Genomic DNA, 27,941 nt, shown 5'->3' with positions numbered 1-27,941 from the left:
CAAGAAAAACAACCAGAAATGTTGTCTTACCTTTGCTGTTTATCAAAACAAATTATTTCCACCAGAACAAAACCACTTCTAATGAAGAACTACACTTTCCAGCATGCTTTGGGAACAAATCCCGGTCTGATTGATCATTACAGAGCGACATTAGATCGTTCTGATTAGAGAAGGGCGAATGTCCACCCGAATGCGTCATATGCATTTATGTCCTTTTGACTCGCTAATGAAGTGATTCACATACATTTGGAGACGGGGTCAGATTCTACCGGTTTAGACATTTAAAACGAGCTGTCAATCACCCTAATTGACCAAGGTAAGCCAGAGCTATGGCGCTGCATAACTGAAGACGCTGCAGAGTCACAAAGTTGTTATTACGCAGAGCACAGGGAGCATCGATTTACGGCGAGTTATCATACTTTTTTTTTTTTTCAAAACAAGTTCTTTTTAGACCAATATTGACATATAAATACAATTAAATTGTTTTTTAATAATTTGGTACCAAAGAAATCTCAAATGGCACAGATGGTGCCAAGCTGTGCCAAAAGTGAGAAAGCCCAGACATCTCTATACCAAAACCGCTGTCATTTCACTCTGCTTTAATTCAGCAGCATCAGACTTTGCACAGCTCATGTCCACATGTTGTTACATGACCTCCATGTGTTTTCAAGCTCCTACTGCATATTTTAAAGGTGATATTTGCTTTAAAATGCAATATTTTTTTAGGCGAGAGAGAAAAATCCTTCAGTTATGCTGTGTTCCATGTACATTTACTCTGACACAGTGGCATCTACAGTGAAACGTACACCTCTGCTGGAATCTCACAAGTTTTATCTTTATTTTGATACCAAGATAATCCACATAGAGCTTGTAACTGCAGAGGTTTACTCTATTTAGTTTGGGCATGTCATTTTCGAGCAGGGACTCCAAAAAGAGGGTCAGGGAAAAAGAGGTTAAAAGACAGAAAGGTGAGCTGGTGGTGACAGAGCTGAATATGCTGAGATTTTCATTGAGAGTGACCAGGATGGACAGCATTAAACATTAGCATATTTGATGGTCAGCTTGGGTTGAACAGTTTGGAGAAGTAAAAAAATCAAGGTTAAGATGGTTTGGTCACATGCAGAGGAAGGATAGTGATTATACTAGATAAAGGATGTTGAAGATGGAGCTGCAGGACAGGAGGAGAGGAGGAGGTTGTGTTGTGAAGGAGGACATTAGAACAGTTGCATAAAGTTGTATATAAGTATAATAGAAAAGCAGAAGGGACACCAGAGCCCACTCTTAAATATATCACATATTTGTCACTGCTTCCCATGACCAGAAACTTCATGTTTACACAAAATACGAAATAATAAAGGGATTCTAACTCGTGAGCGATATAATGACTATAATCATACTTCATACATTCACAGGCATTTTTAAATTTTAACAAGGTGATCTGTCATTTACAAAATATACCCACAAATAGTGAAAATAAATCAATATACACACAAAATGGTTACATGAATGGCCAGATGGACATTTTCTCAGTGCAGTCCAGCAGTCAAAAGTAATATCAAGTGGAAGCCCCAACACTCTTATTGAGTCAGGGTCAATATGTTTAGCTGCCAGTCTGTTTCAAGGAGCAGGCTGAAGTGACATCCTAACAGCCTGAGACGCCGTGCCACAGAACAGCTATTTTAAAAACATAATCAAATGCCTATTATCTTTAAAAGCGAGTTGGCAAGAAATAGTACTTTATTAAAAGGCTCTGCAGTAATATTTACCTTCATGCCACTTCACAATTTCAAGTCAATTTTATAAGGAAATAAAGGCCTGCTTTTAAAAAAGCCTGTGTATGACATTATTTAAAGATGTTAACAGGATAAGAAAATACACAACTACCAACCAACATGTTTAGTTTTTTTTAGAGATGATTACCTGCACAATCAATAATGCCCATGCAAAAAAACAATAGTCAGCTGCTTTTTATATTAACATTTAAGACTTGTTTTTCCTTAACAATGTCGAGATAATATGGAAGTGGCTGTGGTGCCTTTCAGCAGGGTTTTCACTTTGAACCGTGTTTGACCAAGGCTGTGTGGAGTTTGTATCTCCATCCTTAACCCATTGACGCCGGGAAAGCATTGCCGCATTTCTACCATAGACGCCGGTAAAGCGGATACGTCAATTTTCGGGGGGGGGGGGGGGGTATAAGGTAGGGTTGGGAATTTCACACATTTTTAGACTCGATTGTCGAGGTCCACGTGTCGAATTTGTTGTCGACTTTTTTTTTTTTTTTTTACAGCAGCAACACGGGGTTGGAAATTATTCTACACTGTACTACTTCATTTTAGGCTCAAAAACATGGCTGTAATGTCCATTATTGACCATCAGAACAGCGGTAATAAATATGAGGGGCAAAAAAAAAAGAAAAAAAGCAGACTCTCCGCTGGAACGCATGTGTCGCCACCCGCCAGACGGCTCAGGTTTTTGAACCTGCGCTCGTTAGGTGTCCACCAGAGTGAAGTACAGTGATCCTGACTGGGTGAGATGCCGTCTTCATTTGCAAAGCGCTTGTGTCATGTCCCCCACCCCCGTCCTAGACTTAAGAGCAACCTCGTTCGCACTGCACGCACACACACACACACACACACACACACACACGATTGGATGCGCACAGCCACTCGAGAGAACGAGCCGGTGACGCGCGCACCATCATGCGCAGAGCAGAGCGCAGGATCACCTTTTCGTGCACAGCTTCCTCAACCTCCGTGGTTGTGAACTTTACGTGTTTGTGACACTTCAACTTTTTTTACTCGTAATTATTTTGTCGAGGTGACACGTGTCGATTGTCGATCGATTTGTCGACAAAAAAGTCCCATCCCAAGTATAAGGGTTCCTCGGGACATTGTTTTGAAATTACTTCGCGCGAACAAGGAGGACTTTCACAGCGGAGAGATTTCTGAAGGCAGTGATTTCGAGGAGTTTCTCGTCTTCCATGACGTCATCACATGTGAAGCAGACTGTTCTGCTGTTCTGACAGTTCTTCTTTCTAGTCCATCCCCGCTCGGCGCAGGTTGGCTGGCGTCGTTTGCCGAAGATTCACGAGTGATTCACAGAACGCGGCAGTTCCACTCCCGGCCGCCACGATCACTGCTGAGCTCAACTGAACTAAGAAACAAACAAATCAGTTCATGAAGTGATCCCAGTCAATTCGTTTACTCAAATCATTTGTTCTTTCGAACGAATCACTCATGACCGACACAACACTAGTCAGTAATTACGGCCCAAGTAATTTACCCCAGGTAATACTAATCCCATGTGAATCCCATTCCTTCATTTCCTGTTTACAAGTAGTTTTCCATGGATTTTCAAGCATGGATCGAGGCACTATGTGTTTCTGCACTTGTGATATCAAGAAGCAGGGCAGTACGCACATGATGACAGGAGGTGACATAGTTCTTAAATCGAGCACCAATCAGTGTGTCCGGGAAGTCAGGGTGAAGTCCTTTGCATGTAGCCAGTGCCAGGGATCACCAGGTTCACTAACCCCCTTGCCCTGCCACATCAGGGCCCTTGTCGTTGCCCCTGGGTAGGGTGATAGAACATTGTTTGGGGGGTCACCCATCGCGGGAGCCCACAAAGTCCAAATAGTGCTTAACTGATGAAAACAAATGTCAAAAGTTAAAAGTGCAGGATTTTTCTATTTATTCACAACATAGAGAACAAAGTGCATATGTATTTAGTCTATGTATTGAATGGGGATGGAGCCTCTCTTAACATAGCTTTCGCCACAATTATTCTGCAGAAAACTCCCTCTTCTTTGGCCATGTAACTTCTGCCCAAGTTTCCCTCATTAATTTGAGCAGCGTCGCTGCAAGGAGACATCAAGTAGCAACACCGGGCTAGTGACACTGGCAGGAAGTGTTAACATTAGACATTAGAGCACCTTCATTTGTATATTTAAATGTTGGTATTTGGTTGGATGGGATGGAGAAACTACAGGCACCAAGCTTCTCCTGAAGAGGAAATATAAAATTATATTCAAATATTAGGCTTGTTCAGCTCACACATGATGATTGCTTTAACTGTTATTGCCGTGACAAAGAAGGTTGTTTTTGGGTGTGATGGTCGGTTTTAGAGGAAAATCAAAAATGTAGGAAAAATGCAAGGAAGAAATTATATTTTGGTGAAGTTCAGCATTTAACTAGCATGTATTGATGCTGCAGGAAGTGAGGGACCATGGAAGAGTGCTCTCTCTGTAACTACAAGTCAACTAATAGTTTAAACAGGTAAATAAATAGTGAATTAGTGCCATGTCAAAACAGGAGAGAAACCTTGGTATTAAATGTTGGAGTTGTGTGAAGAAAGCTTTTTCCATGACTGCCTGATGTGAAAGTATGTGCAGTTTATCTTAAATAAACCTTCACATGTCTGACCTACTTTGGGCTTAGTTTACATAAAAATCCAATGACTAACTTGCAGAAATAACAAATATGCTTCACAGGACGATGCCTTGGTTTGCCGTTATTACAGCTGTTGACATGGTGTATGTTTGTGTGTGCGCGCCTGTAGCCAAATCTAATCAGCTTTGATAATGAGCATCTCCTGCAACCTTGCATTGCCACTTTAGTGAACGGACGCACCCAATTTAGTCTAAAAAGGAGGCGGGGGGTGGGGGGGGGGGAGTATTAGTAGTGGCTGCTCTGGGAGAAACTCAAATTACCCCTCTTAGAAAAGCGGGGAAGGGAAATGGGTTTCAACTCCAAACATAGGAGCTATGCCAAGTCTCGTGGTTCTGCAGCTTTGTTTTTTCCTGGTGGACAGAGGAGAGAAAGTGCATGCACGACCTATAGTTACCTCTAACGCTTGAAGCAAATGACCAAAAGCTATTCTCTGCAAGACACATGTTTACAAATGTAACAATCACCGTTTTTTCTGTTGGTCACATTTCAGTTCACCATTTGAGTGCATGAAAAAAAGATAGATAACATGATTCTTTTTTTTTTTGCTATAGCATATATTTTTTATTTATACTTAAGGTTTTTCATCCTGAATCTATCTAAATACATGCAAATGCACAATATTATTAGCATGATAACATGCCAAGATCCCCCACCCGATATGACTTATGCCCATACCAGTAGACTGAATAGGCTGCTTTTTACTTGACTTTTATTCTTGCACCCTCACCAAGTATCATGTCTTTATGTTTATTCATTTTGCACGATGAAGAAAATGTATTAATACATCTGCAGAGGCATTAATATCCAAAATACTATGTTGAATTTAGATCACTTTAGGGCTGAAACAATTACTTCATTCATCAATTATTAATAGATTACTAAATTAATTGTCAACTATTTTGATAATCGGTTTAAGGATGTTTCCATTATTAAAGAAAGTTTTTAGATTTTTAGCTTTTTTTATGTGAATATTTTCTGCTTTCTTTGCTCCAAAACAAGACTTGTGAACATCATCATTTCCAGGTTTGAAAAATAACATTTCTGGACCAAACAAATACTCAATTAATTGAGAAAATAATCGACAGATCAATCTACTATGAAAATACTTGCAGCTCTACTTGGCATATTGGATATTGGCAAAAAGAAGAATATCTAAAACAATGTGTAATCTCGTCATCTTTGTTTTCACCCCAGGGTAAATTGTACATGAAATGTAATGTAGTTTTGATATGTAAAACTCTGTTGAAGGAACTAGACAGTTTAATGTTGAGGAGGTTGTGCATAATATGTTGTTTAGCCAGGGTTTAAGAGCAAGAAGGCCCAACTACATGGGCTGCTTTGCCTTTGTGTCTCCCAGGAGGGGATGTGTTCTGAAGAAAGGGGGGAGGAGAAGCAAGTGAGAGGGAATTCCTCGTTTGCATGTTTTGTGGTGGTTGTTGTGCTGTAATGTCCCAAGTCCATTCTTTATGTCTACGTGTGTATGCGTATTGTTTTGTGACTCCATTTTTTTAAAGGCTTTATAAAATAAAATAAAATAAAATAAAAAAACAGCACATTGTTATTTGTTGTTAATTGCCTATGTATTTGGTAATTTTTTGGTATGTATTGTAATTGTATTTGACAATAACTTAGTAACATAAATGAATTATGAATGTGCTGCATGTTGACATAAGTAGTTTTCAGCTGGAGGCACCTGTGCTACTTGTGGAAAGAGTTAAAGGTGCATTATGTAATAAATCTAAAGCAACTGGCCATAAAATCCTCCTAATATCTCACAGAGACTCAGGAATAATGTTCATATAATAAACTGAACTCACCAACAAAAACAGTACAGACAAAATATTTGCATTAAAAAAATATTTTTCGGACCGCAAATTTGTGTTTATGTTTTGAAATTATGTTTTGGCATGTGGCGCCACCTACCGCCATCTACCAATCAGTCAGCAGAGTCTTAGCTGCTGAGCGACCATGGGTTGCCAGTTACGTCTGAGCTACAACGGAAATGAAACGAAGCGAAACCTAAAAGACCTAGGTTGGAATGTCAAAAACACCAAGATAAAGTTTGCGGCAAAGCTAGGGTCTATATAGAATGTTGGCATCATAGCTCGACTGTAGATTTCTGTTTTGAGCTGTTCCCTCGGTTTTGGATGCCGCCGTCCTGTAGCACCGAAGCGGGTATGGCAGTCGCCCCAGGCCTGGCAACCCCAACCAACCACCTAGGGCCGTGGTGGTTGGTTGGGGTTGCCCGGCGCGCAGCCGTCTAAAGCTCTTCTTTTGTGTCTTTTATTCTCTTTCTAATCTAACGTAATGGTCTTCTTCTGACACTGATAGAGAGAAATCAGCAGTAGCCGAGTGGGTAAGAAGGTTGACTTGTGTTGGATAGGTTGTAGGATCAATACCGGACAGTGTCAACGTTATTTACCTTATTATTGTATAAAGCATTTATAAGCTTGGGATGGATAAAATATTACTGTAAATAAATATATTGGGTGTGTGGTGGTGCAAGGTGCAATGTAAAGAAGATCATTACAGTCGCAACAGCAGCAGCAGATTAAGAGACTGAGAAAAATGCAACAAATATCTATAGTGGGTCTATAAAAAGAACTAAGTAAAAAGCACTACATCTGAAGAGGACACAGAATGCCTCGCGCTCTGTCCTGTGGTTCAAGCTGGGGCTTGACGGGTCTTTTCATGCTTTAGTGAAAGTAGGCAAAAAAAACCACAAGACCACAAGCCCTGCCCGTGCCGAATGCCGGCCCGTGGCTGAGGATCAGTGCTTGCCAGTCAGCATCTGGTGTTGATTCATCAAGAAAAAATGGCACACAATTAGAAAATCATATAAGCTGAAAGACCTTTTATGCAACACTTCCGCCTCGACATTCACCACAATTTGATAATGGGCCTTCGGGGCCTAATCTGCAAATGTCTTGTGATGACTAAGAGGAATCACCTCAAGTCCAAAGTAATTAGTGGAAAAACTATAAAAACATTCATCCACTATTCATTGGAAAAGGCAGTGAAAACACAGCCTTGCTCAGCTCCACAGAAATGTAGTAGTCACCACACCAAACAAACAGATACATAATAAGGGCTTGGAAAGGCAGCCATGTGCAGAGATACTGGTTCAAAGGAACTGTGAAACTGATGCACTCAGGGTTGCGTAATGGTGTGAGCCAAGGTGTTCACACATCACGTATGTGCTAAATTCTGAGCTCTGAGCACTTGAACTAGAAGCTTTTTTTGTAGTGTGAAATGAACAGGCCTGTCATTTTACAGTCAAAACCACAACATATATGAGGAACAGCCCCTGTCCCAAGAGCTGTGGTCATAACACTATGATGTCCACAGTGTCCACCATCTTCTCTACCACCTTCATACACACAACATGACGATACTACAGTCTGTTGAGAATAAACGTTCATAGACTAACTGGTGAGGTGTTGGGTCACATTAAGAGTGGAGTTCAAACTGCTTTGACACTGAACTTGACCCACTTCACTAAACCTGGACACATGACATGACACAGTGCTGACATTTCAACATTACAAAGGGACACTGCTAACCTTTGTCAAAACAACTGTTAAGATCCTTCTTTCAGCTGCGAACAAAAGGTTTTTTTTTATTTTGGTTTTAAACACTGACCCACATCAGCTTTTATTTGGTCCAAATGCAGAGATTAATTCTGTAAATGTTAGACTGGTTAGACATGTAGTAAAAGCAAAGAGGAATGGAAATAATGATGTGTTGAAGGAAAGTAGTTGAGAAAGAGTTGCACGGGAAACTGCTACTAGTCACTGAGGGAAACATTCATACACAATCTTTTCTGCCTCAACATGAATATGATTTAGAAACAAACAAAATATGAGACATAAATAAAAAACAACAATTGCAGTGATGGAAATTGTAAGATGCAGTTGAAAGAGTCAAATGATGAAGTTATTTTTCACCTCTTTGACAAAACTAGAGTTGTCACGATACCCAAATGAGTAACCACTGTACGATACCAGACAAAGTACCACGGTTCCAGGTAGTATCGCGATACTGCGATACTGCTTTTTTTATTATTATTATTTTTATGAACTGCAATGTATTTGTACAATTTAATAATTAGTCATAATGTTGTTTGGTGCATGATAAACAATACTGGTGAAGTAAGAACTAGACTGAATGGCTTTAGTTCATAACTGGGTCAACAAGAGAACATGAACAAAAGCATATAAGCAACAAAAAACGAATAAATTAAGTTAGAGTGTACGGTTGAAATTAAATAATCATTCAGTTTCCTTTGCACATTAATTTATGTTTAACTAATAAAAAATAATCAACTTAGGATAACAAATCCACTGTCTTTAAAATAAAAAATCTATTTGACAATAATGCTTCTTCTCAGACATAATAAACCATAGAGGACAAAATAGAATTAACAGGAACTGATTCCCTGTGAAAACTATATTTTTATGCATTTTCGATGTGCTTTTTACTTCGACATCCTTTAACTCTTCATTCCTCAGCCTGTACACGGAGCCTATAGCTAAAGCTACAGCTGTGTAGTTCAGTTGCAGTAGAGGCCGGGAGGAGAGTAGAAGAGGCCGCTGGCACCGGTATTACAATCGTGTAGAATTTCTAGTATCGTAGGAACCGTTACAATTTGGCACCGTGGGTATTGTACAACTCTAGACAAAACAACAAATTTGAGAACATCATCCTTTTGAGGTTTGGGAGACACAAATCAACATTTTTTTTTCCTTTTTATGGACTGAACAATTAAGAAAAGAAGATTAATCAAGAAAATAACTACTACTTGCAGCACTAGACAGAACTTCATCGGAATTGCACCGGGGATCAGTGACCTAAGAGTGTGTCTGTTGGCCAACTACAACATTAAGTCTTCCCAAAAATAATTTAAAACATACCAGTCACTGGAGATCATCTTAAAGGCAACTTGTACAACAAAAAAAATAATTTTTAAATCATTTTGGCAATTTTAGGGCTGCAGCAAATGATTATTTACATAATCAATTAATTGTTGATTAGACATTTTTTGATGAATTGAGCAATCATTTGGTCCATAAAATTTTGAAAATGTCATTTAGTGTTTTTCATACCTTGAAAAGATGTTCACAAATGTCTTGTTTTGTGCACAAACCAAAATTATTCAGTTTTGATGATTTCTTTTAATTTCATTAACATTTCATTAATTAATATTGTTTAATAGTTGTTGTAGTTTTTGGTGAGTAGACAGTACAACTCCAGATTTATCATCAATAATAAGTCTGCAGTGCAGGATTATGAGAATCTTTGAGTAAATAAGTATTAATAAGGGAGTATTCTTACTTCTTTGACAGTGGTTCTGGGTCCAGCAGCGTTCACTGAAGTGTCCATTAATGGTTGTCGTCGGACAGGTGGTCTTTCCGACAGAGGCCCCTGGGCACACGTCACCACACTCTCTGTCGTTCTTGTTGGCCATGATGTAGTTGTCCGCCACCGAGTCCAAGACCTTTGACCAGTCCAGAGTGGAGAGATAGCAGAGATCTGGGTTCTTCTCAATTCTCACAGCTCCTCGGGTGATGTTCATCAAGCTATGGAGGCCAATCTCTCGCAGCTGGAGCATTTCGAACACCACTAGGGCATAGTTGAAGAATAAGTTGTTCCCTCTGATGACGGTAAGGTTGGGGAAGAGATCGCTGAAAGTCTCCAGGCCGTAAACTCTGAAGATCAACAAATAGTCGGTGATCACTGTCAGCTTTGGAAAACTCAGGCCCCGGAAATCCTCAGGCTTGGTCCTGAACATGAGCAAGATCTTCAGATGGCCTTCAATCACAGTGCAGTTCACAAGTGCTTGTAGGTTGGCCACACTATTCCGGATGTCCTGCTTTGGACATACTGAAAAGACAAGAAAGGAAAAATATTACTTTTAATAAAGTTAAGGCGGCCATTATGTGCGAGTCACATAAACTCAAGTAACGTCAAAGCTGTGATGTGGGGAAAGATTGAACACAGACAAAATCTTGGTTGGAGGTAATATTACTGCTCTGTGGTATGAAGAACAAAAACATTATTGAAGACAATTTGTCAGCAGATTTCTACTACAGAATGCGAGCGATGCATAGGCAAAACGTCTGCTCTGTGAACTGGAAAAACAGGGCTGAAGAAGTTCGACAGACTCAGGGAGAAGAAAATATATATATATTTTTTAGTAATTAGAGGCACAATATTTCCGAAAAGTATGTGGTTGTGTCTCTGCCTTTGATGTAGACTAGAGCATCTTCACAGACATTTTGTTTAGCAACCACATATCTGGCAGCGAGCCACTGTCAAATATGGAGCACTGTCATCACAGTGAGACTGTCCTCTTCCTTGGTTGCACGGAGTTGATTTGTGGAGTTGTTTCTGTAACTCAAACCATAAAAAAACATTAGCTAATGCATTAAAATATTTGTCTGTAAGAGGAACTGAAACAGTAATGGTCTGGTAGTAGATTTGGGGAATTGTCGGTCGTATCCAGGACACATGATCAGGTTTCATGAGAAATTCCTCAACTGCACTTTAGAGCATATGACATTTCCACTGTCAAATTCTGACAGTACAAGAGATGAATGTCAGGCTGTAACGACAGAAGATTTCATGGTTGTTACGTTTTTTTAGTATATTCAGCCAATATTCATCCCCTTTCGCTTGTTGAATACTTATTCATTAGTAAAGAGTAATTCTTAATTGTTGAGTTAATGACTTACACCTATTGTTTCAGCTAATTTCAGCTGAACCCCATCAGAGCTGCAGCTGAAAATTAAACAGCTGTCATCTTGAAACCTTCTGCAAATTATATCAGACCCTTTTACACTCTGGGGGGTTTTGTATTTAGACATGATGACAGTAATGAGGATCTCCTCAGCTCTCACTTCTGGAATTCAGACTCCTGAGCATATGCTTGTGACATAACACAAGTAATGGTGGTCATAAAAATGTTTTCCTTTGCAGGTGCATCGCGGGACATTCCAGGCCCCGGTGGTTTTACAGTTCACAAGTCATGGGTGCAGCTGGAGGTGTGCTGCCTGGTGAGAGGACTGTATTTGTTAACCGTGTGACCCACCGTTGAGATGGGCGCATCAGGCCAACTGGTCAGCCATGTGGGGAAGAGGTGTAACAGCTAGGCGTGCACCTCTTTATGACAGCGGCTCATTTTACACTTTCGTTGCATAACAGTACAAGACAACTGCACGCACACGCTGTTCAATTGTTCAAAAAAACAAGCTTTTCACTCCATGACCTCAACCACTTTTCTGCAATTATCTGGACTACAACTTTGTGGTGGTTGTTTTTTTTTCGTTGTTTTTTTAAATACAGGCTAATGTCCTAACATGGACTTAAACCACAGCCTATTAAAAGCAGCTTGGCTCGTTTAAAGGTGCATTTCTTTTTTTAAACTATCTTTAAACTGTAGCTCCTTTTGCCAAATCATCTGCATGGGTGACATACCACAGTCCTGTACTTAAAACACGACCACCTCCAAATGAAACTACGTCTAGGAGACTGACAAGAAATCTAGGAGGTCAGCAAGAAAATGAAGCCGATTGTGGATCCGTCAACAACAAAGGGCTCAGAGATCCCACACACACACTCAAAGAAAATAGTTTAATGAACGAAGATGCTGGCAGCGTACGTTACAAGGAGACCGTGTCACAGCTGAGGACTCAGTGACCCTGTGGAGGAGGCGAATCATCACAGGGCAGTAAGTCCAGGCTCCTATCAGTGTACACTTTCAGCCAGGCCAGTATTTTTAGAACCACATTCTCAATAGAGAATCTAATACACTCCAGCCGTACCAATAGTGGCTCACATTCGAAACTGGAACATGGCAGTCCTGGTGTGTAAGTGAGGAATTTTAAAGCAGAGAAAGAACTGGCCAGGCTGACTTCACCATGTGTGAATACTTAGTTTAGGAACAAATCTCTGGCAGGATTGGGGAGAAAAAAAATACACACACAGACACAATTTGGTTGTTTCAGTGTATAGCTCTGAAACGTGACAACATGACACAACTCAAGCCAAACGAACCAGGGGCAGGCCAGAATTTAAATTCTCCCTCATTGTTGAGAAATAAAAAAAACAAAAAACTGGGAGACATCACAAAGGTTACTACGGCAACTAAGCTGGATCCTGCTCGCCATACGTCACCAACTTTGAACCAGACAGCCAAACAACATAACGGTGCTCCAAATAGGCAGTTAGACTCATTAGAGGGGCAGATATCTATCGATTGATGCCATTAGATTCTATCCATCTCTATCGGTGCCTGCACCTCTGGGATGGATGAACTTTTAAGGTTAATTAAAACGGAGCAGTACGATGATTTCCCATTTCAGCACTACCGTGACCATAGGAAAACACTGTTAATAATACCAACATGGATGAAGTCCAGACAGGGTGGAGCTTAAAATCAAAGTTTAAAGGTGAAGACTAGTGTGGTCTTGTGTTTTTATCAAGAATGTGTGTATTATATTTATCCATTAAATATGAGGAGCAAATTTGGAGTAGGTCCTGTGCAAAACTAAATGTCAATTTCAAAGCGGTGTCTGTGCCCTCCAGCCATGGCTTCACCAGAAGTGGTTTGTATCTTTGAGCCAGGAGGGATGAAAAGTCCAAAAAGTAAAAGTGGAGCCATCTCCATGACAACTGAGCGAATGCAACCCACTGATGGAAAGCTTTTATTGGAGAGCAGAGATGGATGTTTGGATGAAACAAAGAGGAATAAAAATAAGATGAAAGCTCATCAGTTTATTAGTTGCTTGTGTGATTAGAGTGGAACAATTGCATTATATAATACATTCTACAAAATAAATCAGGCAATTTCTTGATCACCACTAAAGTACAAAGCATCACAGCATTATCATATTACTTTAGATTCATGTATGCACCTTATTCCTATGGCCACTGATTGCATGAATGGGCAACACTTCAAAAAATATGTGGCGTGTTATCGCTGAATCCATGGTAACTGGACACTTATCACTACAAGCGATTGTGAAATTTACCGTGTGGGAACATTAACGCGTCACACCTCAAATGCAATGATGTGATCATTATTAGTCCTTCTTCTACACAGTCAATTTTATCACACAATGAATTAACACAATTTCTGATTAGGTCAAGATACAACCAGGATTTGACTTAAATTTAACTCAAGTCAACATAACACTAAGAGTTAAATATAAACAGTAGGCATGCAACAATTACACAACGATATTAATGACAATCAATTACTCAATTATTTTGATAATCAATGAATGGGTTTTTTATTATTAAAACTGATTTTTCAGCTTCTTAAATGGGAATATTTTCTGGTTTCTTTGCTCCATATAACAAAGAAATCACTTCTAAATTTGGGAAACATTGGGATAAATTGAGAAAATATCATTATAGTTCAATCAATTATGTAAATTAATTGCAGCCCTATTAAATAGAAAAATGTACCCTTTTACAGGTATTTTAACACTGCTAGGCTGTGGCTGAAGACGATGACATGAATTTTGAAATGTGCTATTATGACTATTTCAAACTGAATGTTTTCTAAATACATTATTTACTATAGGGGTTTCCGGTACATGAATTGACAATAAGAATTGAAAACAGGATCTTGCAGTATCCCTAGGCCAAAACAACAACAAATTAGAGATATGAGTTAAATAACTAAACTAGTCTATACTGAATACAGCCAAATAAATATCTTCAAATAAACAATTACCTGGGCATTACCTAAGCTAATGTTATGTCGTGCTGTTCAAAACGAGGTTTCCTCTATTAATAGAAAATTAAGTTTTACAGTTAAAAATGAATCTACAACAAAATAATATCTCTCTCTATTGTATAACCAAAGACTCAACATGCTTTATTAGGCCTAAAGTAATCTCTCTTTAACAAGTGTGGTACAAAAATAAAATAAAAATAAGAATCTCTCTGAAATAATGATAGCAATAATGTGTATCCTGTATCAACCAATCAATAACACATTTATCCCGACTCAGGATTTTTTCTGTAGTGAAATGGAATGTGGAAAAACACATCCACACAGCCGTGGTGCTGCTATCTGCTTTGTGAGTGGGCGCGCACTGCATGTAAACGTTTCATTAATGTGAATTTATTTGTTTCAATCACTGAATGAAGCCTGTCATATTTGGGACAGGAGTCGGGACCTTAGATTGTTAGCACAAAACTCTTGATCAGCACTCAGCATTTGTTTGTTGTTCATTTAAACCAGTATGAGCAGAGAGCGTGAAGCCGAATGGGACAGGGCGGGAGGGGAGAGAGAGAGCGATTGAGGCTCGCGGTCTTGGTAGTGATGTCTTTTCAGTGTTTAATGAAATATACTATTTAGTTTTAGAATCAATCTGTCAATTATTTTCTCGATTAATCAAATATTTTTTTGCCCATAAAATATAGTTAAAATGTTGATCAGTGTTTCTAAAACCTGGAACCTAGTTTTACAGATTGTTTTGTCAAATGGAGCAAAGAAACCAGACAATATTCACATTTAAGAAGCTAAAAAAAATCACAAAGCTTGTGCTCTGAAGTTTCGAAACAAACAGTTCAGCCATTGCTGGGAACGCTGTGTTTTATTGTAATCTCGGGCTCAGCGGGATCTTCCTTTCGGTTACGTAAACAGCAGTTCTCCTGAACAGCAGATCCTCCTGCTCCGGGCACTAGTCCGGGCACATCCGGTCGCGTGCATTGAACCGCAGAAGAAGAATAATGTCTGTTGTGGAGGTGTTTCACGAGCGACAGTGTCTTCTGACTCTGGGTCTGACTCCGGGTCAAAGTCATAAAACGGACTACGGTGGGGAGTCGTGAAGAAGCTATTTTTAAACATTGTTAAACCAATGTTTTAATAATGAGGAGCAGTGCTTCCACCGTTCCAGAGGGGGGAGCTGCGCTTCTGAGAGAGCGGGTGTGCTGATTATGTCACTTCTGGGTATTGGCCAATCACAAGACAGTTGGGAAGGCTCTACGCTGGCTGGCCAATCACAACACAGACCGTCTTCTGGGAGTGAGATTTCAGTCTGAAACACCGCGGCTGAGACGTCAGTGAGGGGAGATTTCTATCGGCTCGTTTGCAGAAAATAGCAGGTTTTGGACCATAAAAACAAGTTAATGTATGTAAGTAGACTTCCATAACTAACATATATGTGCAACAGGACCACTCTATGTGAATTTTAATTGTTAAAAACAAACAAATAAACTTTCTAAAATCAATTAATTCATCGTTGCAGCCCTATTGGTTACCTAAATGTTTCACGAATATTACATGATAACAAAAAAATCATAAAAAATTATAATAATTTTTATATATAGTGCTGGGCACTATACGGCGTTAACGTTAACGCATGGCACGTTTCCATGGCAACTGACCGGAAAAAGACGCAAGTGACGTCATGTTTACGTAACTCCCAATTGTTAAAATGAGTCTCTAAAGTAACGCTGAACTTGAAAAACAGAGGCACACATACGCAGTACACAGGTACGCTGGTTATTTGTAGCGCTGCTCTTTTCGTTTAATAAACAGACCACTCCAGTTCGACTGTAGGCGCTAAACAACACTAAAGGAGCTAACGGGGCTAACTGGTAAACGGTGCCTGGACTCTGGTGCCGCGGCACAAAAACTGATTTTAACAATCGGGAGGCACGTAAAACATGACGTTACGCGCATCTTTTCCCGGTCAGTCATCATGGAAACTCGTCACGCGTTATAACGCCGTTAACATGCCCAGCACTAATAATATACTATACCGATGGCCAGTCCATGCCTGCACGTCAGCTAAACTAACGAACTATGCTGCGAGTGAAGCGAAGACTTGTGGCTGAGGCACTAAAACCGCTGCGCAGTTTACTCAACCGTGCACCTGACCGGTGCACCCCTCCCCCCCCCCAAAAAAAAAAACTCTGCATGATTCACGTGAGGCTCATTTTCAGGCCGAAAAAAAACAAATTCCGTTTAAAAACGGAAAGATCACACCCCTGAAAAATTCATTATATATCAGACAACAGACAAGTGGAGGAAATCAACACAACTACAGCCGTGTTATGCCACCCAATGATGACACGTTGTCCTGGTAATAAATCCAGATAAACACCTCTAGGAATGATTGATGTTAATCCTGCCTCAGTCACAAGACAGTCCTAAATTTAAATCAACGTCTAGTCAAATGTTCCTCTGCCGTGTGGAGCACTTGACATATCTATATGAACTAGGAGAGCCACTCGAGAAACTCTGAGCGTCACCATCTGTCCAGTAAGTGCTCAGGGCAGAATGTACAAATCCACAACGCTTTCACTGCAGCTGCAATCGTCAACAGGCAATAACACCCCTCTTCTGTGTGTGTGTGTGTGTGTGTGTGTGTGTGTGTGTGTGTGTGTGTGTGTGTGTGTGTGTGTGTGTGTGTGTGTGTGTGTGTGTGTGTGTGTGTGTGTGTGTGTTTGGGGGGGGGGGGGGGGGGGTTTACAGGTTGTTACAGGTTTTAAGGCCACATTATACTTCTCTTAATGCGTTATCCAACCGCTTAACCACGGAAAACCCCTCGAGCCTTCATAGTTCTCCGTCGTGGTGCCAGATACACACTGCAATTTCCCGCCCGATCAGTAGGGGTCGCTACACAAGGTTATTGTGCTTCTGGCTACAGTGAGCAATGGCATCCGAGAGAGAAAGACTGTTGTTGTTGTTGTTGCAGCTGAATAACATTGAAACAGAGGCCATTTTTCACCTGAAATAAATATTTTTCCGTGTCCCGGGACGCAGTTTTAATATCATTTGAGGCGAGAAATTGGCCATTTAGAGTCTTAACGTGTGTTTTTTGTTTTAAAGCTATACTTACCTTTCTTGCATGTCTCACAGCACAATAACACCTCCACCTCCCTCAAAGTCCCACTACTCCAGGGTGGAACGGCAGCGGCTATGCACATGCACGATTCATTAGCAGCCTGGACAGTGCGAAGGTTCTCCGCTCTACTCCGACTATAGGCTTGGACTGCCGCGTTATAACTGTGCTTTGGGAGGTGATCCTGGCAACACACGCTGCTTGTTGAGCACAGAAACCGCAGAGTGATACGTGCTTTCACGCAAGAGGGTTAGGGTCTCCAAACACCACAAAAAGTCAGCGGATTTAGCAACAAAGTCGCCATGTTGGCAACACTCCTCTGTCAGAGATGCGCGCGACTCGCAAGCTGCGACAGTGATCGGCGAGGCGCGCGAGTGAGACAGAGTCAAGGCTCGCGACAGAAGAGAGACAGGTAGCTCTGCAAATTATTTTATTCGGTCTAAATTTTTTATCTTTTATCATAATAATATGAGAATTAAATAATGATGAGCCATACGCTTATTAGGAGCAATTTAAGATTACAAAAGAAAAGTGTAAAAACGCAAGAAAGGTAAGTATAGCTTTAAGATATGACATATTTATAGTTTGGCAACGACGTTGTCGGCGGTGATCAGCTCTGCCTCTGTGGAGGCTCGGTGCGCACAGTGGACCAATCGCAGCCCTTGCCGTCTCCGTTGTCCCTTGACGGAGTGACGGGCACTTAAAAATATTTCGTGCAGCCGGAGACGACCAAGAGGCTCCCCGGCGATATAGAGGGGTCTCCGTAACCGACATAGAGCACTTTACGCAGGAGTATACATTGCGCTTTAGATTGATGGTGTGCATTATCACTGGGCCTCACAGAGACGTGAGTCCTCGACGAGCCTGCAGGAACCCACACTCACTACACAGTTTCAACACTTCCCCTTTTCAAGCTTTTGCTGTTTAGTTGTCCTCTGATTTTGCACTAAAACTAACCACAGTTCCACAGAATGCCGAGGTCACTAAGATGCATTTACGGCTTCCAAAATGACATGTGATGTAATCCTCTTTAAAAAAGGGAGCTGTAAAACCTAATCATTACAGAGTTTTAAGGTGGACTGCAAACAGTAGAAGCAACTTTAATCAAAGCTCTCTTCTGAATTGCCACTGTTTCATCTCTTGGCTGTATTTAATAAGTCAGCAAGATAGAATTTAGTTTTAAAAGGTTCTTGGCAGCCATTAAGAGAGGTTTGTCATCTCCTTAATAGCACAGGATTAGATATTACCACAGTTTAATTATCTCATTACTACAACTGAGAGATAATGCCTCATTGAGAAACTGCTGAAGAGTCAAGGCCCTGTCTTGTAAGCAGGCAGAGGTGTGTAGTGGGTTAGCAAATACATGTAGTGTAGTTTAGTAGGGGTGCCATGGTGAGCACATTAACAATACAACACCGTACACTGGGGAATAAAATTAAACCAAAGTATTCAAGGCCTGAGTCTTTCAACAGAGTGCAATGTAGTAAAAGAAGGAGCTTATAAAACCACAAAGTTCCCCTGGTGGGATTGTGTGATGTGTATCTCAAGGATAAATGGCTCTAGACCACAAGATCATTTGGTGATTCAATTGCCCACCGGCTTCCTTTGAGTGCACATTATTCTTTTTTGATGGTTGTTGGAACAATCCTCTGCATCCAGAGCGGGGTTTTTATTATTGTTATTATTTGAAATGTATGCTTATTGGTTCAAATGAAACGCCTGTGAGACAGCAAAGCTGGGTCATGATAATACAACAAATGTGAAACTGCATCAGAATGAGAGATCAGACTTCTATTACCCCATTCCCAGAAGTTACAAACATTTAATCCTGGATTAAAACAGGTTTGTCACCAGTAGGAACGTGGTAAAACTATTTTTTTTTTCTTAAATATAATATCTCGATATTAATTAGAATTTAGAATTAGTTATTTTTGCACACAAACACACCAATTAGTGAAAGGGAATTTCACCTCTGGATTTAACCCATCCTCATTACACACAGGATTGGGTCAATTGGAGGGGCCATGAGTTTGACACATCATTTAGATTCTAAATTATTGATTTTTTTCTTCGGACCCACGGTTGGTGTAGTGGTTAGTGCTCTTGCCTTTGCAGCAAGAAGACCTGGGTTCGAGCCCCGGTTAGAACAACTTCGAACCTCAGTTGGAACAAGGGCATGTTCTCCGTGTAGCTTCTCTGGCTTCCTCCCACAGTCCAAAAACATTAGATAAACTGGTCACTCTAAATTAACGGTAGTGTGAGTGGGTAGTTGTGTGTGTGGCCCTGCGATGGACTGGCAAACTGTCCAGGGTGTACCCCGCCTATCGCCCTATGCAACTTCACAATTCACGCATGGTTGACAAAAAAAACACTACAGACCACTAATAATATGGAAGGTGTCAATCTCATTTTTTCTAGCAGCTTCAAATAATAGTTTTGGTGTGAAAGAGGCTATTGTTAAAAACCTTTAAGTGGTTTATGTGGGTATTCAAAACAATGTTGCTCTGGGGTAATCATTACCTGAAACTTGTGAGAGCAAAACAAGAAGCACATTTCTTTTTTAACAGGGCCACGGTGTCAAGGGTAAAGATGTGTCACAACAAGGCTTTCTTGTCAGGCACCTGTGTGGCCAAAGTCAGTGTACAGGTGTGTCTGATTATTTTCAAGCTATGTATAACTTTAAAATGCAAACCTGTCAACCAGGATTACACGACCATTGTTGAGGGTGACAAGTGCAAAAATCCCTCCATTGTGTTAGTGTCAAACACACTCATGACTTTGGTACTTGAGACAGCAGTGGAAGTGTTTGAGGAGTGAAGTTGTGCAGAGGTGGTTCGGAGGTGACAGGTCCATCACCTTGCAATTACTTTTCTTGTCAGGGAAAACAAACCAAGGTGGTTAAATAGAAAGTTGCTCTGGTGCTGCCAATGGTTTCATGTTGTTTGACTCACTCATGACAATAATACACTATAGTCCGACAACAAAACTACCCGAGACCTCAGCCCACAACCTGAGGTGAACCAACGTGGTAGTAAACTAATTGTGTCTCTGGTGTGGTGGTATATAATTTTTCTTACCAAAAAAATGCTGAGAAAAGCCTTCAACTTGAGGTATTTTCATTTAAATTCATTACTACATTATTGTGGCAGATCAAAAGATTGATACATCACAAAAAAGGTGGCTTTATAAAGTAATTTATTATTTTGACAAAGCCATTTACATTCTGCTGTTATTGTCAAACTCTAAATCATTAGAAAACACAAATAAAAATCAGGTCCATATAATGTGCTGTAAGTAAACATGAAAAAACAGTAAGCAGTAAGAATTTCTGAGCAATACAACACAGAACTTGCTTTTTCTCTGCTTCAGATAATAAAAAAATAAATAAATCAGACCCATCAATCACAGTGCTGTTAGTTAGCACGTATGACACATTTGTGCGGACATTCACCCTTCTCTAATCAGAACGATCTAATGTCGCTCTGTAATGATCAATTAGACGGATTTGTCCCCAAAGCATGCAGGGAAGTGTAGTTCTTCATCAGAAGTTGATTTGTTCCGGTGGAATTGACTTGTTTTGATAAACAGCAAAGGTAAGACAATATTTCTGCTTGTATTTCTTGAAACGTTTTTTTTTGTTTACATAATCATGCTGCCGCTCCGGTGCCGCTTTTCAATGTGTGCGCTGTAACAGATTTTTTTTTTTTTTTTTTGCTCTTGCTGGTTTGATCCATCTGTGTTTTAACTGGGTTTCTTGAACTTAAGAATGGGTTATATTAGCTTTAAGCCGAGTTTCTGACTTTTCTGTGGGTATGTTTACTAAAGTTAGATATGGTGTTATGGCGTATTTGTCGCTGTGTGTGTAAAGAGCTTAACGTGATTAAAAAACATAACGCGTGAATTATGACTGTAATTCATTAATCGCAAATAACACGATAATTTGACACCCTTAATATATATATACATATATATATACATATATATATATATATATATATATACATATATATATATACATATATATATATACATATATATATACATATATATATATACATACATATATATATATATATATATACATACATACATACATATACATATACATATACATATGCATATACACATACATATATAACATATTATGACAATGTACTTCCTCATCTTCAGTGAGGCGGGGGAAAAACAGCATCAGTTTGAATGACAATGCAGGATGATATAAATACGGCCTCAATAAAGCCAAATATATCTGAATAAAACTTCTTCCAAAACACCAACTGTTGCCTCTGAGCTCACAGTGCAGAAGGACAAATAGGACAGCATTCAAGACAGTGGCAATAAAACAACCATAAACTAGAGGTGTTGAACGGTGTTATTTTCAGGACTGATACTTGAAATAAAATCAAAATCCATCAAGATTTACAGTAACAACCTCTAACATTAACTGCTGCTGCATTAAGGCTATGGACAGCTTCCATGGTGGATTTAAACGGGGAAGTTTGCACAGTTCATTTACATCTACTGATGTATGCTAAGAGTATGCAATACAGCCAAATTAAAAATATATATAATCACTTACACCTTAGGTGTACTACAGGATTTTCCATATTTGGAAATAAGTTTGCATAAGTTTTTCCTAGATGAACCTGATGAACTGCCAACTAAGTGAATATGTAATCATCAATTGTTTAAACTGTCTCACACTGGAATGTTTTGCTTTAGGTGTGGTTGTCACCTGGGAACGTTGTGCACTTACACACCACTGAAGCATCTGTCACACTATTTTTTATTTTCTTAAAAAGCAATTAACAGCATCCCTATTGGCAGTGGTCGTTCTGCTCTGTGGTTTGTTTCACCCCTGCATCACCTGCGCATGAATTGTAATCTCACAGACACTCTCGCGTTGCCACCTCCGGCAACAGCTCAGCAACATTTGCAGTAAATGGTTCCGCATCAGACAAAAACCTCCAGACAACAGACACGACTCCTCTTCTTGTTACAAATTCATTTGATGTCCTGCTATGGTTTCAGCTATGGCACTCCACACTGTTGCTACCACAGCTGGTTATTGGTAGTATTTTTGCATCGCAACCATGCTCATTCCACATGAGTAAATCTGATGGCAATGAGCTAGTTGTAGGACAAGTGCTATATTAGTTCTAATACGTTGCAATATGAGCTGTTGTCTCCTCCACCTTTTGTGATTTCCTTCAGTCATGTGGTGCGTAAACAGAGTGAGGGGTGTGTTTTGATCCCTCGACTGTAGTTTTGCTCTATGTGTAGACTCTCACCACATTAACTGACATCATCCTGTCATCGAGGTGAGAGGTATCAGAGTCTGTTGTGGCACAGATGGCAAAGTTTTCTGGTCTGTGTGTTCATGTGACAGACTTGTGCCTTGTTCAGTCATTTACATTTTTTACAATTTACAGAGACAAACATTTACACTCACATTCACACCTATAGTACATTTAGGGCCTCCAACCAACTTAACCTCCAATCAGCATATCTTTGGACTGTGGAAGGAAGTTGGACTACTCAGGAAGAACATTCAGTCACATCACAGAAATATCCTTATTTGAACCCTGATTAAAACCAGAGATATTCTTGCTGTCAGGTGGTGATACTAACCACCACACCCTCTTTTTGTTTTGGCTAATCAGTGTTATTCTCCTGTCCTTCCATGTCATCTGCGTCACATTTACCGTCTTCCATCTTTGTTTGTGTTGCCTTCATGCACTTTTCCTGCATGCTTCTGTTGCCATGTGGACGAACAAAGCACTTTCCAAACGGTAATAAAAAAATATTGCAATGAAGGGTCATTTCGCAGTGTGCAATAAACAGAATAAGATCATATGGAAAGATAGATGTTTTTCCATCTTCAAAGGATGTACACAGCAGGCACAGCAGTGTTGACGGGCTATTGACTATAAAGTGTAATCAATCAGACACTGCTGTGGGTACAGCTACCAACACACATAAAAAATGTGTGTTGGTAGCTGTATTAAAGCCAAAGCACAATTATTACATTAATTTAGTTTAATTTGATTTAAAAAAAAATATGTTTCTGATAATTCAACATGGGCCTAACTCTGTATCTGATGATCAGTCGATCTCTGGAAGTATTTAAAGAGGTTTACAAATCAAACATAATGAGCATACGATAAAAGCATGAAGAATTATAAAGTCTACTATAAACTAAAAGCAAAATACACCATCATTCTTTGAAGAGTAGGGAGAAGCCTTCAAAACAGCACTGGGTGTTGTTTTACAACTAACTACAACTGACAGTTATGTGATATTCTCCTGGAAAAACGGAAGCATGAAATGAGGCCCACACTGGGGCTGAATTTACAATACGTATAAAATAACAACAAAAAATAACAGGACACGTGCAGTTATATGGATGATTTAGTTCCAACACTGCTGTGAATTAATGGCCAATCAGTGATTAGAAATATTATTATCACTGCGACCAAATAAATGCTTTCATTAATAAGTGTTTTCCCTCATTCAGCTGACTTGGACAGCAACCAGTGAGTTGCTCAGAAGATTTCCTGACTTCAACATTTGTCAGTCCAGCTTATGAAATCAGCCAGTGTGAGGCCCAGGTTCCACTCTTCCCTTCTGTGGTTCAAACTCAAATCTGAGAGCAGGCGGGGAGTGTGTGGGGAAGGGGAAGCGGCCACGGCAGTGCAATTACACAACTTGCTTTTGATTTATGTTTCAAAGTTCTTGTTCTGACTGGTTTACTGACATCGCTCCATTTGTCCTTCACTAAAATCTGATGATAGGTGATTATTTTCCTCTTAAAAATCAAACTTCTGCCACCATGTACTGTTGCTGTATCATTTTTTTAAAGCTATACCCAGGGCAAAACATGTGGGGTGTGTAAATACAGTGGATGTAAACAGTAAATACTCCCCAATAGTGAAAATAAATGGAGGGGCTCCTGTCGATGAAATACGTAGCACAGTTTGTTATGTACACCTCTAGGTGTTTGTGTCGAGATTAGTAAGGATAATTAATGTCTTCTTCCCTCAAAAAACACAGGAGAATTTATGGATTAACATTTTTTACAGTGTTTAAGCTTAATAAAGTTTATGCTTAATGTACTTTGCCACTGTGCTCCAGAACTAAAGGAAAGTAGCTGAATGCACTTTGTTTTATGGACAAATTCAATGACTCAAAACAAATTATCAATCAAACTGCTCAAAATGACATGATTCAAGATTCTCATATGTCACAATTTGCCTTCTATTAAAATTGTAATTAAAATTAATATTTACATTTTCTGGGGAAAATTAACTATATCGTTGGTCAAACGCGTGATATTTAATCACATCACTTGCTGCAGCAGAGTATTGTGGCGCAACGCTGTTGTCTTTTGCATGATAAATCCAAAATGATGCAAGTAAAAATAATGAAAACAAAAGTTACAAACCTATTGAAAACCATTATTTCAATAATTAAAAGTATCTTGCTTAAATTAACAGGTATAACCGTTTTGGGAGTATAGAGTAATTCTCAAAAAGATGGTGGCGAAGTGGAAGGTGTAAATAAAACTGTTTTCAAAACACATCACTCCTATTAATCGTAATGCATCTTAAACTACAACATTTCCTGATAAATGCTAGGTGCTATGGGTGGATTCTTGTTCACCGGACTGACCTCTGTTGTTTCCGTTTTATCAAAAAAACAGACACCTACTGAACAGCAGGTTAAACAAGCAAGTTGCCTCACAGTTTGGTTACACATTTCCTCATAAGTATAATCAATATTTGCTTAAAATAAAAGATTCCAACAGTGTGAGCATGTGCCGTCACTGCGGTGTTTGAGAAATGCATAAATGTCTCCAGGTGATTACAAACGTGTTCATTCATTGTTATCATCCGGGTTTGTGGGCTGTGAATATAAATGGGATTTGTCAGGAGCTTTAAACGGGACTCATTGTTCCATTCATGCACTGACCACAACTATAAATCAAGGCTTTTCCAGTCCCCCGGCGTGTCCAATTAATTCATATGAATTCTCAGACTGCTTATTTATTTGGGACAAAACATTTTGTTTACAGTTCCTGCAGACTCAAAAGGCCGATAAGTGTTAACCTTTGTCCCTTCAGTGGCTGTCTACAACTTTCTGCCTACGTGCCTCAAATAATCATCACTTACAAAAAGACATCTGTTTGAGAACATGGCAAAATAGAGTGTCTGCACTGCTCACCAACTTTTAAGTGTTTTTCAGCGGTTAATTTTTTTTTTTTTATTGCCTCTGACACAGATGTAATATTTTGGGCCATGTTTGTCTGCTTGTCTTTCTATTTGTGAGCTGGGGAACTCAAAATGTTTTCTGGGAATGTGATTTATGGCCCAAGTAAGAAAGTATTAAATGTTGGTAGTGATGTGGGGAAATGAGCAGTACAGGTTTGCATTCTCTGTGTGCCGTGTCGGCATTTACTGTCAAACTCATTTCTTCTTAAATGCCAGTCCATGCAAAATATACACGTGTTGGGACCAATTCAATTTCCAATTATCTTAACACAAAACAAGAATATGTATAATTAGGCCTAAACAGTAACATTGAAAGCAGTCACTGTGATTTTATTTGAAACACAATGTCTTTAAAAATCTAATATCAAGTCACTGCGTACTTAGTTGAAGTTGTGTTGAATGTGTCGTGATTAAGTACTAACAGGTAGCAGCATCAAAAAATGAATGCTACTGAAAAATAACAGATGAATTGTTCCCATATAGTTAATATTATTATAACTGTTTATACATGTAACATATTTCAAGTACACTTTTTAATTGCTGTAGAACATTAAACATGTGTTTTCAATTGCAATGTCAATAAGATTTATTGTTTTATTGCCATTTACTTTATGTGTTGTTCTAATATTTTAGAGCTCAGTATTCACCTGCATTAGAGTTCAATTAATGTGGCTTTTGTTTAAATCAGGAAAGCCTGTTCTGGTTATCAGGTAATCATTATTTATTTATTTAATAGCGCACTCTACAATATAGGAGTTTAATAATAACAAATTATGCATCATTACTTTTTGATTATTTTAGTAATGAAAAAAAAAACACGAAACAAAACTTTATCCAATAAACGTATAAAGGAGCATATTATGCTTTGAGTTAAAGTTCGTATGAATGAATGAATGAGTAGCATTTGATCTCGTTTCTGAGCAAAAAAAAAAAAAGCCAAAACTTACATGAATGTGAAATTGCTGCCAGTATCGATAGCTTATTTATTTACATTTCAGTGCAATATGATTTTGTTTGTAAGCATGAATGGCTCCGTTCGTGCGCTTCAACATTTCTGTGTATGACTTTAAAAAGCAGTCCATGTGTGCAAACCAGAGTATTTCACCACAGAAACACAGCTCATATTAGCAAAGATAAAGCGAAAGAAATCATGTGTTCTACTTACTCTCTGCAGTCGCTTGATGACAGCTCATCATGAAGCAGGCAGCGGTCAAAACAAAACACAAAGTCCGGAGACACATCACTGACACTGTGTAACACAGCATTCAACTCCAGTCCAGATCAAATAGTGATACTTGGCAAAGGCAGCCGCCACAGTTCAAAATGGAGGAAAAATGCCTTCAGGAGACTGGTTTTGTTTTGCGGCGTGGGCCAACAGGTAAACAAAAATAAACGAAAGACATCCCGGAAGATGGGCGGAGGATTGAGTCCAACGTGTTCACTCAAACACAAGCTAACGCTGCTGCTGCTGCGATTACTGCTGCATAAGTTAGCCACCTCATGGAAAAGCACCGTCAAAACACACAACAGCGCGACACACTGCTGCTCTCCTTTGTGCCTTTGCATACACGTATTTCTTTATATGTCCCACTTTAATATGACCGCGTCAAAAATAGCAAAAAAAGACTCGAGGAGAACCACACGTCGCTGCTAGCTGCTGGGCTAGCTGCGTCTAGCCTAGCGTAGCTTAGCCTAGCCTGGATCCTTTACTCCAGTCCAGGCCACAGGAGAAGTTTGCGCTGCTCTTCACACCAGTTGTCTTAACATTGAAAAACAAAACAAAAAAAAACAAGGGATAATTCCCACGTCAGCGGAGATGCACGGTCTAAAAAAAACTAACACAAAAGTTGCATCTGCAGATATCACTGGAAACAAAAAGAAGACACTTAATTCAGATGCTTTTTAAAAAAGGAGTCGCTGGTTGCTGATTTTGCAGGCTGTGGCATGCGTGGCGTAAAACGTTAGCGTGTCTTTCGCAGAAATGTAAAATCCTCTCTGAAGTCCTCCAGCGAGCACAGAACACTTACGCTGACTGTCTGCTCTGTCCCACGAGTGAAATACGGTGTTTTCTTTTTCAGTGTCGAGTAGCACGAACTGAGATTTCTGCGAAAGCTTACACACAGGCTCCGTCGTGGCTCAGCAGCCGATCTGTTTTCATGTATCGTTTTTCTGATATAATAATAATAATAATAGATATTACATTAATTTAAAAAAATAAAATAAAATGTTCCAAGTTGCGATCCCGCTCTGCTCAGCTGTCTGGCATGACGACCAAGCAGGAACCCGAGAAATGGATGCGATAAAGTTGTCTATTTATTAATCTTATTATTATATATATATATTATTTTCCTTTTCTT

General features: G+C 39.5%; 1 protein-coding gene across 1 annotated transcript in view; it reads right to left on the bottom strand.

Annotated features, from left to right (window-relative positions):
* Nucleotides 1-27,189, bottom strand: part of LOC310942721 (insulin receptor-like) — a 72,368-nt gene extending 45,179 nt beyond the window's left edge. Inside the window, exons 1-2 of the mRNA XM_083908146.1 lie at nt 26,750-27,189; nt 9,783-10,331 (exon numbers count right to left, since the gene is read on the bottom strand). Of these exons, the coding sequence (XP_083764272.1) occupies nt 9,783-10,331; nt 26,750-26,849 (649 nt within the window). The 5' untranslated portion in view covers nt 26,850-27,189. The remainder of the gene's footprint in view (nt 1-9,782; nt 10,332-26,749) is intronic.
* Nucleotides 27,190-27,941: the final 752 nt, after the last annotated feature.

This window comes from Microchirus variegatus (assembly GCF_963457635.1).
Source record: "Microchirus variegatus genome assembly, chromosome: 21".
NCBI lineage: Eukaryota > Metazoa > Chordata > Actinopteri > Pleuronectiformes > Soleidae > Microchirus > Microchirus variegatus.
This window is presented reverse-complemented; position numbering and strand designations above follow the sequence as displayed.